This window comes from Phaenicophaeus curvirostris, chromosome Z (genome assembly GCF_032191515.1).
Source record: "Phaenicophaeus curvirostris isolate KB17595 chromosome Z, BPBGC_Pcur_1.0, whole genome shotgun sequence".
Taxonomy (NCBI): Eukaryota; Metazoa; Chordata; class Aves; order Cuculiformes; family Cuculidae; genus Phaenicophaeus; species Phaenicophaeus curvirostris.
This window is the reverse complement of record NC_091431.1, coordinates 984,544-999,486: the sequence shown is the minus strand read 5'-3', so window position 1 is coordinate 999,486 and position 14,943 is coordinate 984,544. Positions and strand designations below refer to the sequence as shown.

Here is a 14,943-nt window from a genome sequence, read left to right as displayed (position 1 = left end):
CCATCAACTGCATGCTGACTGCTTGGTAGGAAACAATGGGGGAAAACTGGAGGGAGATGGCTATTAGGAACATAGCTGACATCACTGATGAAGGATTTATTTTAAAAAGGAACAAAATGACTAAATAAATTCAAGTCTTCATTTTCTTTCCTTAATAATTGCTGTTCATATAGGAGCAAGACACTCCGCTGCAGCCTGAAATAACTGAAACTGCATTTTTGTCTTCGCTCCTTTTTAATACTTCTGTGAAAGCTACTGGATTGTTATAGGCAAGGGACAGCACAGCTTGTGAAAACATTGAGTCAAAAAGATGCACCTCCTGCTTCACCCTGCGATTTTTCTCTTGGGGAAATACTTCACTGCATTTGCTACCTTTCAAATTCAAAGTGTGAAGCAGAGCTCAACATTTGACTCAAAACCTGGAAAACTCCTTGCTGTCTCACCGTTCTCTCCAGCCTAGCAGCTACTTTCCTGGTTTTCCTAACTCCACGTTATGCCTGATAAAGTAAAAAGCACATCCACCAGGAAAGACACGAAGCAGCAGAGCTAAAATGAATACAATAGTACAGGTATTTTAAATGCCTTCTTTATACTTGGGAGATGGGCTGCTTCAGCCCATCTTATCCACGTCGCAGTACTGATACTGTTTTAGGTGCTGGCCTTCCTTTCCAAGGACTCATGGGAACGCAGCAGATCTGAAGCCTGTAAGAGAAATTCCTTTCTTCAAGAGCTGGATTTCCCAGTAGGAGCACGGTTTCCCTGTGATTTATCTCTGTATTCAGAATATGCAGAACACTGGATATTCAACACATCAGTACTGACACATCTTTCAAGCCCTTCATCCATGTCTGCTGTAGCACTTACTCCACAGCTTGATTTTTTTTAAAGAAAATTTTGATAGCTCTCAGAAATGTAAGCAAAAGGTTCATCGGAGCAGTACTGCCTTACTGAATTCCCAGGCAGCAAAGTGGATTACCTCATTACTGTATCAGTGCTAGAATCCAACCCCAATTTAAATACTGCTGTTACTGTTTCCTTAGTGATCATACTGAGAAAAAAGTTGATGCGCTTATTCCACTATTCTCATCTGTTTCTGTGTCAAGAGGTCAAATGTCAAATAAGAGTGTGTGCATGTAAAAATACATACACATACTTCTACAGTAATACATAATTTATAAGAAAGAACATTTGCAAAAATATTAAATAAAATAAAGATGTGAGTTGGAGCTTCTGAAGGAAGCAGACAGAAGCAGGAGGAGGAAGTTCTCTGAAATGCAGACGTAGTAAACAGAATGTGGAGGGGAGAGGGGAATGTCAGGGACTGAAACAATTCCCACCATTACAAAGGGTAGGTGTTTCCTTCTTACCACATATGAAAACACAAATGCTTCTTACCATCATACAGCTTGCCAATACACCCCAAAAATGAAACTGTCATTGCAGCTGGTAATGACAGAGCAGGCAACATAACAGCCATGCAGCTGACATGTACCACTCATTCAGACGGACAAAGAGTAACCGAGTGCCACTGACTTCCCTAAACAATATTGAAAGATACTCTCAAAGCTGTCAGGGGCATTTTAGCTTTCTTTATGCCCCAGGGACAGCATGCAATACCAATTTAAAATATGCCAACTGCTCACTTGCCAAGGATCAGTCCTAGATCTGCTGCAGCCTGGAACACGCAGTATCAGAGGGCTAATACAAGGTCTCCCATCATGTCCCTCCTCCAGCACCATGAATGCCTTCCTCCTCATATGCAAGTCCTGAAGCCACTGCCTGCTCTTCGAGATGTGCATGACAATTTAGAACACCTCACCCCGATATGTGACCTTGGGATTGTCGTGCTTGTTCATACATGGGACAACAACTGCAGTAAGCAGGCTGCAGAGACTCAATGCAGTCAGAACCGCTCACCTCCAACTCTTGACTTCTCTAATTTACTTGATTTAGAAACTTGCTCTAAAAAACATATCCTGAATTAATCCCTGAATAGCTTGTGTGCTGCGTAAAAAATACTGAGAGATAACCTGTTACCAAAACCAGTTTATCTGGACATAACCAGCAGACGCAACATATACCACTCCTGTCTTCAAAAACCCCATGCTTCCATGCTCCAGAAAGGATAAAGAAGTTCTCCTAAATCATATCACAAATATGTCCTAAAATGTCTCTTGTAGGTGAGATAATTTGGGATATGCCCTCAGCTATCCTAGTGTCTAACTTAACTAGAGAAACCATTGTCATCTGTGCAGAAGTCAGTGCTAGCAGTGGTGATGATGAAAGTCAGGCTGAACTAGCAACAAGTGCACCTTCGTTTCACTCTCTTTTCTGATGCTGTCAAATCCCTGACATATAACTGCAGCGAAGTAGCAAAAGAGTATTGGAACTCCAGTTCAATAAGCACATAGAAACACTAGAGATAGTGTTAAAAGAATTATTTCTCCTCTTTGCAAACACTGTACCCCCACCTGAATGTCATCTTCAAGGCTATAACTTTCTGAGGAAAATGTATCTTAACCTGATTTACTACACTAATGACTGCAGAAACTTCAGAGATAAATGCACGTTGCTTAGTATCAATGGCCTAGTGCATAGCAATTCATTTTAAGTTTCATTTCTCAAACAAAACCTCTGTGATGTTCAACCAAACAAAATTTCCGTGCCCAAGTTTCCAGTCTCTGGAGCAGAAAAAAACATTACTTTTCTACTTCACATAAGGACATGTAGCAAAGTTCTCCATAATTCATCAATTTCTATGGAGCAGTCAGACAACCACACACATAATTTTTTAACAGACTCTCTTCCCTAAGAAGGCTCAGGTCAATGTGGCAACTGGTATAGTCTCCAATTACAGAACTTTCCAAAGAGAAAAGCTGTGTCTCTGAGCTAATACTTATTCTTACTGAACAAGGTACAAATAGCACCAATATGCAAAACTACAGGCAAAAAATTACTTAACCTTTACCCAGACTGTGGCTTCATTATAGCAAGAGCATCAAGAAATCTAGATTTAAACACAAGACAGCTAGCTCTGATTATCTCTGCATTACTTTGACAAAATAATGATGAACACACTCATAAAATGTTTGTTATTGCTCTCACTCCAATAAATGGTTATATCACAAATGCAATTAACTTGGATTTGTTAGAAAAAGCTTCTTTACACTTACCAGGAGCATGCACTTGGAGATAAGCAAGTAGAGGTTTATTTAGGTCTATGTACAGTTGAACTTCTGCCGTATGCTTTAAAAATTTCAAAACAAATTTCACATTTTGCATTTGTGAAGGGCCTGTGGTCTAATACTTAGAACAGCAGATAGGAAAGCCAAATTTCTCTGACTTCCAGTGCTTTCACCCAGTGACTGGTGGTCTGGCCTCTGTTACTTGTACATTGAAAGTACTTCAGCCTAAAACTAAGTTCACTGAAAGTATTTCATAGAAGGCCCTTTTTAAAAATGAGTAAATGGGACAAAAAGTGGCTCTGAATTGCTGAGGATTTTTGTTTATGCCTAGAGACAGTGTAGCATTAAACCTTCTCTTTAAGACTGCTTACACAGCTGCTGCAAACATATCTAGTATTTAACCTACATTCACATAGCATCACTTTTTGGCTCTGCCTTCTTTACTGGAAATTACGTTCTTTGCTCAAATTTTCCTATGATACTACTATGTTCTTCCTCTCTACGTTGCTGCCACTGTTCCTCCCTCAAGCACTGACAGAATGGGCTGGAGGTTACTTCTCATTATCGAACTTGTCTGTTGAGCTCTCCAGCTGATCCCCCAGTTGCCATTGTAGTTTTGCTTCCCACTCCATAGACAAGTAATCCAGGGAAGGCATTGTGTGTACAGATTACAGTCTGACAGAAAATCAGCATCTTGGGACCCACCATAAAGCAGAGATTATCCAGAACGTCAATGATAGTAAAACTCACATGTTCAGCGTCCAAGGTGATTATTATTCCAATAACTGGAAGATGGAGAACTGAAGTTTTGACATCTCTGTTACAAAAATGAATCTGCCTTCTCCAACTTTTGCGAAGGTTAACTTGGAATTGTATGAATCTCACAGGTCTGCTGACATATGTGTTTCAGATCTCTGCAGTTCTCCTTTTTCATGTCTGCAGGGCACCTAATATTCTCATCCTGCAATCTCTTCAACGGTTGCTCCTGCCAACTACCACTAACTCTAACTTATTCCTTCCTTCTCAGCTCCTTCTCATATACAAGAAACATCATCAGATACAGTTTCAATGCCTGTGAGCTTTTCCAGTGCCTTGTTCAGTTTAAACCAACATTATTATTTCAAGGCCTATGAGATACCCCGTGTTCCTACTGCTTTAAGGTCACATGCCAAGTTCTGGAATTTGTTTGGGTTTTGTCCAGACACCAGTAATTTGAATGGCCTGTGTTATTCAGCGCTGCCTGCTGCCTCTTCTTCTAGGTGCTGCTTTCTTCTTACAAATCATACATTCTTCTTTACAGCGGAATCCATTACATTGACCACTGCCAATATTTTTTGTGCAAGATATGTTGGTTAATAAAACATAAAGACTTCATGATTGTAAAACCAAACTGCCTCTTTAATTAATGCAGATGCTGCAACTGAGATTACCACTTAAACCATGGGCATACAAACTGCTTTCCTGGTAGCTCCCGCAATGTGAGCTGCTTCCACAAAGATTCATGCAGGTTGCTACAAGCACTCCTTCATTACCCCTGCTAAGGATCTGGCAAGAAAATAGAGGCTTCTTTGTACCAAGTGCTGTACATTATTGGATTAGAAGTGGTTTTTTCCTAACAGTTAATTTGAATGCACAGGTCAGTACAAAGAAAAGAAATCTTATCATTTCCATTTTACAGACAGTAGACTGAGGCATGGGCATAATAAGCAATTTGTCTAAAATTATGCAGGAAATCTGTCCTGGAACAGGGAACTGAACTCATAGATTTTTATTTCATTCTTTTCTACTATAAAACTAAGAGGAAACAGGAGTGCTATTGAAATTGCTGGTTCTGAAACATGTGTACCTAGGCCTGACAGACATTGTATTTCCAGTTATTGTCCTACTCAGTTCCTAAATGAACAACTCCAGTTATATAAGATGTTTTTTGTTTTCTGTTTCTGAGGGACATTACTGGATGCCCCATATTCTTTGTTTGGATCTAGAGACCTCCACTCTACAGTACAAGCTGCTCCCTTCCGCACCTACTACACATCTTGGAATCTGATGTGATCTGTCAAGTTCCCAACAGTACTGAAATCTTACATCAGAGTTTTGTGTATCCTCTCTATGGCATCTTCCAGCTCTTCCTTCTGGTCTGGAACAAAGCGGTACTCCGAGACATAACCTGCAGTGTGCTTATAGGGGTCATAGTCCCCCAGCTCAGCTAGAGGACACAAGAAGAAAAGAAAGGTCACCTATTTTTAACACTTCATGCTAACCAAAACACATGTTATATTATCTACCTATTTGCTGTGAAGCTGCCTATTTTCAAATGGCAATTTACCATGCAGTCAGTTAGAAAAAGCAAAGAGCACATAACTGTTCATATTAATGCACATAAAGCCAAGAAAAAACTTCCTCAATCATTTTAGAAGAGAAACTGAAGATTCAGAGAGCTAGAGGTTTTGAGAAGAAATCTGCCATTTCTACAGAACTAGATATAATTTTGTCCAAGCCATCAAAGTTGACATTTGATGACATACTGTCTGGCAGCATATGTAAAGCAAGTCTAGAAGCAAAGTCTAGTTTTCAGAATACCTATGTCCTCATGATAAGCTGTAGTATTACAGACAGAACTGATCCAGACTCTTGTTGGGACTCCTAATATGTCAGTGTGGGAAAGCAAATAAAGACAAATATCCTGAGACACCTAGAGGTATGTCCTTCTAAGGGTAAGCTTCGTTTCTTGTGAGGAAGCACAAGACCTCATTTTTCAATAAAATATTGATATAGTTCCAGAACGTTAAATTCACTTCCAAAATCAAAATTATTTTCAAAACAAGTTTGTTAAAGAAAATAACCTAATGAATAGCTGATATGTTTCTCTTTGAAACAACCTTGAATTTCTGTACATTAGTTGTATCAGTTTACATGTTGCTATGCAATTATAAAATAAATATGCACCTTTGTCAGAACTCACTTCTACTGATCTTATCTCTTATTGTTTCTATCTGAGAAACTCTGCGGAAGTATTTCAATTTTTTAATAGCACTGAGCAAAATCTGCATATAGTGGGTTTCTCTGAGAAAAGCTTTCTGGCAGGTTTCTATCCTATGCCCACTAAGCCAAAAACATAGCCAAATGGAAGCTTCAAGAGTAAAGCAAAAAAAAAGGACTGATCTAATAACTCATTTCTTTCCAGAATTTAATGATGTTTCTAGAAAAAGACAGTGATCTGCTTAGTAGAGATGTTGAGAAGTTTCTCTAGCGTGCCTCCATAAAAAAATAAAACCAATGTAGCCCTTGCCCATAGCAGGAACAAGGTCAGGAATGCCTATAGCAGCAACAATTGCAGCATTTCCAATTGGAAACCTGGTATATTCTGCAAACTGTGCCTTGGATACTCATTTTTCCACCATCACCCCTATAACAGTCCAGAGTGTCTGGCCACAAAAGGAGGAAACAATTCATAAACTAAGGCCAGGATCTGCCTGGAAGCCAAAGATAACAGGCAGGCACAACCTGCATGGTGAAAGCAAGGCAGTGGCTGAGCGGGACATGGGTAGAGGGCCCTGGCAGCTCCTCCAGATCTCAGCAGCAGCTGGCTCCACTGGGAAAGGCACCACTGATATCATTACAGAAGCTGAGCTCCTCAGCTACTACTGAACTCCCACACGTGCACTTCACCCCAGTTTGGAAAAAGAAAAAAAGCACAGTCTGGCACATCACCTTTGCAAAAGCTGCTGACCTCAGTGCTGATGCTTCAGGTTCATACTTTCAATATCTGATATAGGCATTTCCTAGGTGTCATTGCATACTTTGAACAACTGCAAGCTTTAAATAAAAGGACAATGCTTTTTATAATCAACACAAATGTATGCCTGCTGGTGCCAGGACTAACTTTAACTTGTTGCAGGTAATTTTTGCCATGCCTCAACTCTTCTCGCTCGTGTGAGCTTCCTCATTGTTTTTCCAGTAGAATATCTGATATTAGAATCACGGGATTTTATATCAAAACAACAGCTACCCATGCTGTAACTACCTTAAAAAAATGACCAAAGGACAAGAATTCATACTTTTTATTAATTTCTTAAATATGATTGTCATCATCATTACATATTTTTCTGCTTCATACCTACAGTACCTTTTCAGGGAAAGCATGTATGCCACTAAAGTTAAATGTGCAATGCAAGCAGTTTTTAAAAGTATGACATGTCACATTTCTTAGATTGTAAAATGAAGTTAAAAATAACTGTACAAAAATAAAAACTGCCTGAAATTTTAGCTTTTCAGAAACACGTACAACGTACCATGAAATTCTATATAATGCCCACTCCCATTTCAAATGCAAGTAATTCTGCTTTGTTATTCTAAAATGGAAATGAAAGTAGGACTGGGTTTTATGTTGTATTAAGTGTTGTTGAGTCACACTTACACCACCAATAACAAAAATAATCTTTGCTTAATACAGATCACGCATTTGAAATCTAAATTCAAGATAAAATAAATTACAGACACAGGTGCCGGCATGGCTCATCGTAAGAATTTTGGTTACTAACTGGGTTTTAATACAGAGCTTGCGCTGTACTGGGAAAGAAGCAACTAACTGGTAGACAGACAGCTCCTTTCTAATTGATTGCTAGTTCTATCAACTATGCAGGATATAACATCCACTTCTGAACAGCTACTTGGGATGGGTGAATGCAAATACGTGACAGACAGTATTAAAATTCTTCACTTCAGGTCAAAACACGTCCTCCCTCCAAGCACAGGCATATTGATATTGACATAATGTAATTTTTGAAAGAATCTTTTATTTGACAGACTTTGTTGGCTGCAGGCTGCCAATAGCCCGTCAAATCTGTAAAACTCCTCATGAGGTTGTCATACTGTATATGAAATCTAGAGTAAGGCATAAGGTCTTAAGTATATGGTAAGGTATTTCTCAGCAAGGCAAAGACAGTCTTCAGGCTGACTTTCCACTTTCTTCTTTACATTAACTTCTATATTGCTTCTATATTATCTGTTGAGAATGATCTTGTATTTACAGTTCTTTAGCTGAGATCAGGCATATTAGTTCTGTTTCGAAATGTGTTAGTGAAGTCTTCAGTCACCACTTAAAATTAATTATAAGGCAAGACTAAAAGAAATAAAATCTCCGTTGGTGAGAACTTACACTGAATTACATAGGCTCCCAGTTGTGCTGCAGTGTTGACTGGACAAGGCAAACGGCCCTGTAAAACATCTTGCTTGACCTGCAAGAAAAACTGATACCTAAAACAGAGAAAAAACAAAGCTATTATTTCCATATTGTCAACTAACGTTTCATCATCTCGCAGTCTACTGAAGACATACCTTGCACTATAACTCTGTGACAGTCAAAAACCATTTTCCTCTCTGAATTACTTTTCTCCTATTGACCCTGAAGGAATAACTAAGATGAATCTAGAGAAAGAATCTATGTAGGGAGGCACTCTGTAGTTCTCCCGTATGCTTATACGGTGCAGATAAACATGTAATTTCACTCTTTTGACTTTATTAGAGCAGTCAGGAAGTGACTAGGAAGCCTTCAGGAAGAAGGCTAGGAATCAGGAAAAATGATAAACAAACCTATCGAAGAGCCAAAGTTTAACCTGATCAGTGGATCAGCGAAAGGGAGAACTGGATATTGGATATTTATTGACTCAAAGGTTTCCTCTCTACACACTCTAGAGCACAAGCAGATTTGATGGATTTCTTAAGTCCATATTTCCATGAAAAAAAGCGATAGGCATGCCATCAGCAGCTAACTGTAGCCATCATAGCACAGGGGACTCTCCTTCTTGGCAGAGAGATAGCAGGGGTAAAAATGTAATTTTTAAAGTCATAACCTGCTTGTGCACTTGATGAAGCACATACTGAGACCACCTACAGTGAAACAATATGCACAAAACAGATGGGAAAGTGAAGACAAAAAACCCAGGCCAATATTCAAAGGATCTGCTCGGTTTTGCAACTCCCCCCACTCATTTATGGGAAATCTTGTTTGGGTTTTTGCCTATTTAAGTAGTGTCTCACATGATCCTAAGCAAATTTCTTGCACCAAGATCATGCAGAAGATAACAATATTGAGGAGTTATCTTTCTAAAGAAAACATGGTTATCCATACAAGCATATAAAACTTTTGGTATTCACTAATTCAACCTTATCTATGTAGAGCCATTCAGCTACTGCAAGTAATTTATTCTGTGTTAATACAAGTTACTTACGAAAGCACCTTGGAGTGATCTGCAAGTTCAAAGTGCCTCTAAGCTGTTTTCAGGGAAGTCGCAAAGTGCAGGTGTAAGTACAGCTGATCTACACATCTTTTACGATCTAATCAAATTATTAGACTTTATCAGCCTAGATGATTCTCTGAATGAGGATGCCAGTGTCCTTCTGGTTAGTGATCCCCCAGCATTTCTGCTGTGACACATATCATAGTAGAAATGTCCACCCTCAAAACAAATGGCTAATATTCTCTACCACAAAGGACCAGCACACTGCCTAAGAATTTTCAGGGAATACATTAGGCATCACAAAGCACATACATTCAGCATTTCTTCCCTCTAAGCAATATCTCAGTATTGCTTCTACCTTAGGCTTGTGAGTCCTACCCAGACAAATCTCCTCTGTATGAATGATAATAATGACAGACATGATTTTATATCTACTGTGGAGCACAGCACTTCCTTTTGAACATGAAATACATTTCTGATATGAACCCATCCTTCTGTTAGCACTTCTGCAGCTCTTCAGTGCAAAGCTTCATACCAGATGATGCTACAAATGTCTTTTCCATGTAGCAGGTATCTGTATTTCTGCATTCTCACAGCCTAGTCTCAAAACAAAACATGACAGGAAGCTGCAAAATAACACCACCTTATTGCAAAAAAACAGGCAGAGCCAACTGTTAAATGCTTAAGTGACTCCTACAAGACGAACAATCTCAATTCCCTGAAGCCACTAAGCTCTTCACAAAACCAAGTCTTCTGTCCAAACATGTAGCTAAAGCACCCTCATCTTGGTGCCCTGTCAGGTTTGTCACGAGTACATAATACTGTCTAAGAACTAGTTTGCTCTAAAAAGTACATTCAGCAAATGTTAATAGGAAGCACCTCAGTGTCAGGTTTTGCCTACAAGCCAGACAGATTTTGCTGTGAAGCAATTATAAGTTTGACAGGTTTTTGTTATTTGCAAATACTAATCACATAACACCACAGATCATCTAATAAAACAGACTTCGCTCTCATATCCACTAATATAATAAACACATGCTCCAAAGAAGCACATCTGTTATCGCAACAAGCTTAACACATCATTGGTGGTTTTGACTGGGATAGAGCTTATTTTGTTCACAGTACCTGGTAAAGGGCTATGGCTTGGATTTGTGCCGGAAACAGCATTGATAATATAGAGTTGTTTTAGCTATCGCTGAGCAGCGCTGACACAGCCAAGGCCTTTTCTGCTTCTTGGTTGTCCCACCAGTGACTAGGCTGTGGGTGCACAAGAAGTTGAGACAGCTGACCCAGCTCTAATTCATCATGCTCAGCATATAAAAAGCTGGAGGAAGAAGAAGGAAAGGAGGGATGTTTGGAGTGATGGTGTTTGTCTTCCCAAGTAACCATGGAGTCCTGCTTTCCTGGAGATAGCATTGAATCATCCCATGCCAGCTGATGGGAAGGAGTGGATGAATACCTTCTTTCACTTTGCGTGGGCGGCTTTTGTTTTACCTATTATACTGTCTTTATCTCAACCCACGAAGTTTTTCTCAGTTTTACTCTTCTGATTCTTTCCTGTGTCCCAGATGAGGGGAGTGAGCAAGCAGCTGTGTGAGGATTAGTTGCTAGAATTACACACTATGGCAGAAAATTATTATTATAAAGAAAGATATGGCCTTTAATCCCTCCTAAGAAGAAGGGGGTTTTATTATTAATATTACACTTTTCCTGAAGAGATATACCTTCCTTCCAAGGTTTAAAAGCCCATAGGAATAAAAGCCCAGACATGTTGAGGGCATTTGACTATTCCATTACTTTTGCTGAAGTGTTGATATAAGCATTTCACTTTCTTATGCCTTCCCTCTTACTTTCTAAGGCACAAATGCTGCATGACCAAACCTTGTACTGACATGAATACAGACTTACTAATTATACTCAAATGTTTTTTGACTAGATTTGCGCAACTAATTAGCAGTGCGAATCACAGACTGACCTTAACACAAGACAAAGAGAAACAGTTTTTGTAATTTTACCCCTTGTCATTGCCCAGACAGAAAGCCACCCTGCCTCCCAGGTAGCAATCACAACAGGTTTGGTGGCCAAAGCTCCTTTCCCAGGGCCCTGTGAGCAGGGTTGAAAGCACTTGTGGAAAAGTACAGGAAAACTGTGTCAAACTTTCACGGTACAGGCTCATCACATTGTGGCCAGCTTACATTCTTCACCTGCAAAGTCACAGTTTATCATTTTTACCAGGCCAGCCTCAATCTTGTTACATTGGAGACTTGCATTCCTGCTGTGCCAGTAAGGAAACAGAAGAATTTTCTTATTCTGATACAAGAAAAATATTCAGCCTGTGCCACCACAACTGCCACCTTTGATTAAAGAAAATAAAAAACCCTGTGTGATTCCTAACGAATTTTCATGTGTCATATTCTAAGGACATCAGAAGAAATATTTTGGCTTTCATTAATGCAAGCCAGAGCACTAATCTTGCCCTCCAAACTCTTAAATTTCCTTTTGAAAGTAAAACTAGTCTTCTCAGACCTTTCATAAATAAAGCAAACAGAAAACCCTGTGAGTTGGTTCAGGCAAACGTGTGTGTGTATGTGTCTGTGTGTAAACCTGTGTATGTGTTAGTGTGTGCATCCTTGTATTTCGTAGAGGTCAAGTGTAGTTAAAAGAATCAAAAGCATGCAACTCTTCAATTTCCTCCACATATTTTTAGAAAGACCAGAAGAAATCCTCTTGAAAAACAGCTCCGGAATTTAAGCTACAGCTTAACAGAGTAAACTCCAAATTTGATTATAGCATAATATAAATACAAATGTTACAATGCATTCCTTAAAAAAAACCCCCAAAACAACAAAAACCAAAAAGCAAACCCACAAATGCATATCAAGTCCCTTTGGTTTCTGATGCACCAGAAAGCACCTTTTCATCCTGGGTTTCCAGATAGTTACCCATACCAACCACTGTGAAGACAGTCACCGTTCTCTTCCCAAACATACATGTTCAAGCAGAAAGAAGTTCACATGATGAAGGGAAAAAAAACCAGCCCAGACACACTACAGCAAATTGTACATGTTTGGAATAGTTTACTATCCTGAAATTACACTCTTATTAAATACTGTACCTTGTTATTTCTTCTTTAAGTTTACATGGATCCTCTGCATAGAATTTAATGCCAAAATACAGAGTATATGGTGGTCCAGCTGAGGGAAAAAAAATATTTGGTGCAAATATTAGTTGCTACGAACTGTTGTTACAAATTATTACTAGCTGACTACAAATAAGCTACTAGGAAGAGTATGTTAATATTTTGTAAAACTTTTAAAGTTTTAGGAAAAATCTTACATACACACAATAATTTCATACAACTACACCCATTACACAAGTCAAAAAAATATATTATTATTTTTCTAGTCTGGTGTCTATTTATTCACAGCTTCTCTACCTACTTGGAGTTTTTGCTTATTTTGAAGATTTAACTTTAGATTTCATTGCTAAATTACTGTCTCACCAAGACAACTTTTTTTTACTGCTCGATTTTGACTTTTGTATACTTTTGCTACTGAAACTTTTTGAAAAATGTAATTGTGCATAAAATGGGATTCCCTCTTATAACTAAGAACACTGAATACTAATCCCTTCCACACATTCAAATATCTTATGGAGGAATTTTAATTGTGTGCCACTTTAATTAAGAAACATTTGGCAAAGCTTTTCTAATTAACTTATAAAAACGTTATTCCCCTGAAAGATTCAGTTAACGCAGTACTGAAATTCTTACAATTCCATGCAGGGTCCACTTCCACATTTTTTTTTTATAGAAGGCCTCCAAATCCTTCTTAATTATAATAAAATAAAACATCTTGTATCTATGATATCTGAAGAGTGACAGCAACAGCAGAAGCTCTTTTATCAGTAAGAGGCACTGCTTTTACTTTCAGAAGCAAAAGGGAATCAAAGATGATTATGGCATAGTATTGTATGATAGAGGTACCACAGCTACTATAGAATTAAATATACAAGTTGAGGATAGTATCATTTATTAGTCTAAAATAAAATTTAAGCACAGAGAAATCTGTGGACAATAATCACACAAAAATCATTGGAAAATGACAATATGTTCAAACTATGTGTGAAATTTTGATACAGTTATGAACTGCAGTGATAGAACTTTTCAAGAACTATCAGTCTGTTGTGACTAGAATTTAAATGTTGTATGGGCTGTATATGGAACATTTCCTCTGTTACTTCACCTTCAGGTATGTTCTGTATGCTCAAGTTAAATACATACTGTTTATCAGTTCTTTATGTTCAGCAAGGGTCTTTGTAGGATCCAGCCAGTACTGTGAGACAGATAATTAGGAAATTAGTCACTTAACATAGAAAATTAATAAATTAAGACAGAACTACTGCAATTCTATATTTATTCATATATTGGTATTTATTAGCAGACTGGCACACTTCAGTCAGAAAAACTTTGTACAAATCTAACATCGCATATATTCTCTGAGGGTAGGGGTCTTGCTAAAAGGAAATCTGTTTGCTAAAAAGCCCACACCTCAGGCTTGTGAGAAGCTGGCTCTACAGAAGTATCACGCTAAGTACCCATTGGTGTCTACCTAATCTACTATAGCTAATATATATATGTACAACCTTACTATCTTCCTCCTGGGAGATTAACCTAAGCAGGATAACAAAACAAAAGCAACAACAAAGCATGTTAGACAGGACCTAGAAGGAATGAATGAGGCAGCTTCATTTGTTTTCTGAAAGCCTAAAGACTGTAGGTGAAAACAGCCATGACAGCACTCTTCCAACACCCGACAAATTGCTGCAAGAACATAAAAGATCAATATTTTTTCATGTCCACTAAGTACGAAGAAATTGGCTAAGCTAGAAACAAAGAAAAATTATTTTTTATTTTCAGAAACAGTTTCTAGTAGCAGTGTGAGTGGATGACTGCAAATTGGCACCAAGATACGGAGGGCAGAGACTCTTCCACCATATGGTTTACAGGACTAGTTGGACAAATGTGTCAGAGATTACTTAAGTACACCTAGAATATTGCAGACAGATAAATGTTACATGGTCTCCCATAACATCTGATCAACAGTCTGCAGTATAATTTCTCAACAGACAATCTGCAGTATAATTTCTCACTGATTACTCTGCTATGTCCTTACCAAAATTCTAACAGTCGTTATTCTGATGTTACTGCTGAGCGGAGATCAGCTGTGCATTTGTTATAGCTACACAGGTCACCAGCAGCCTGCTCTCGTAATTCCTCCAGCAACTTCCTTCTACCTTAGCTTAACATATCTATGCTCCAGTTTTGGAAGACAGCGTCAAGGCATCTGCCAAGGCCATTCTTGTCTTCTTTTTTTTCAGTTCTCTTCCCACATACACAAACTTTTTTGACCAACTGAGATTGGCACGCCTTCTTAAAACGCTAGAGTCAAAAAAGGCTGTAGAAGACAGCTGCTACAAAGAGCAAACTGAGGCAGATTGAATCTACTTCCTTAGTACCC

The 14,943-nt window shown here is 38.5% G+C and overlaps 1 protein-coding gene across 2 annotated transcripts in view; it reads right to left on the bottom strand.

Annotated features, from left to right (window-relative positions):
• The window catches only part of EPB41L4A (erythrocyte membrane protein band 4.1 like 4A), a 135,230-nt gene that overhangs the window by 58,017 nt on the left and 62,270 nt on the right, over positions 1-14,943 (bottom strand). For both annotated transcript variants that reach the window (XM_069880479.1, XM_069880480.1), the window contains exons 3-6: positions 13,707-13,758; positions 12,540-12,618; positions 8,344-8,441; positions 5,271-5,391 (exon numbers count right to left, since the gene is read on the bottom strand). In XM_069880479.1, coding sequence (XP_069736580.1) covers positions 5,271-5,391; positions 8,344-8,441; positions 12,540-12,618; positions 13,707-13,758 — 350 coding nt within the window. The remainder of the gene's footprint in view (positions 1-5,270; positions 5,392-8,343; positions 8,442-12,539; positions 12,619-13,706; positions 13,759-14,943) is intronic.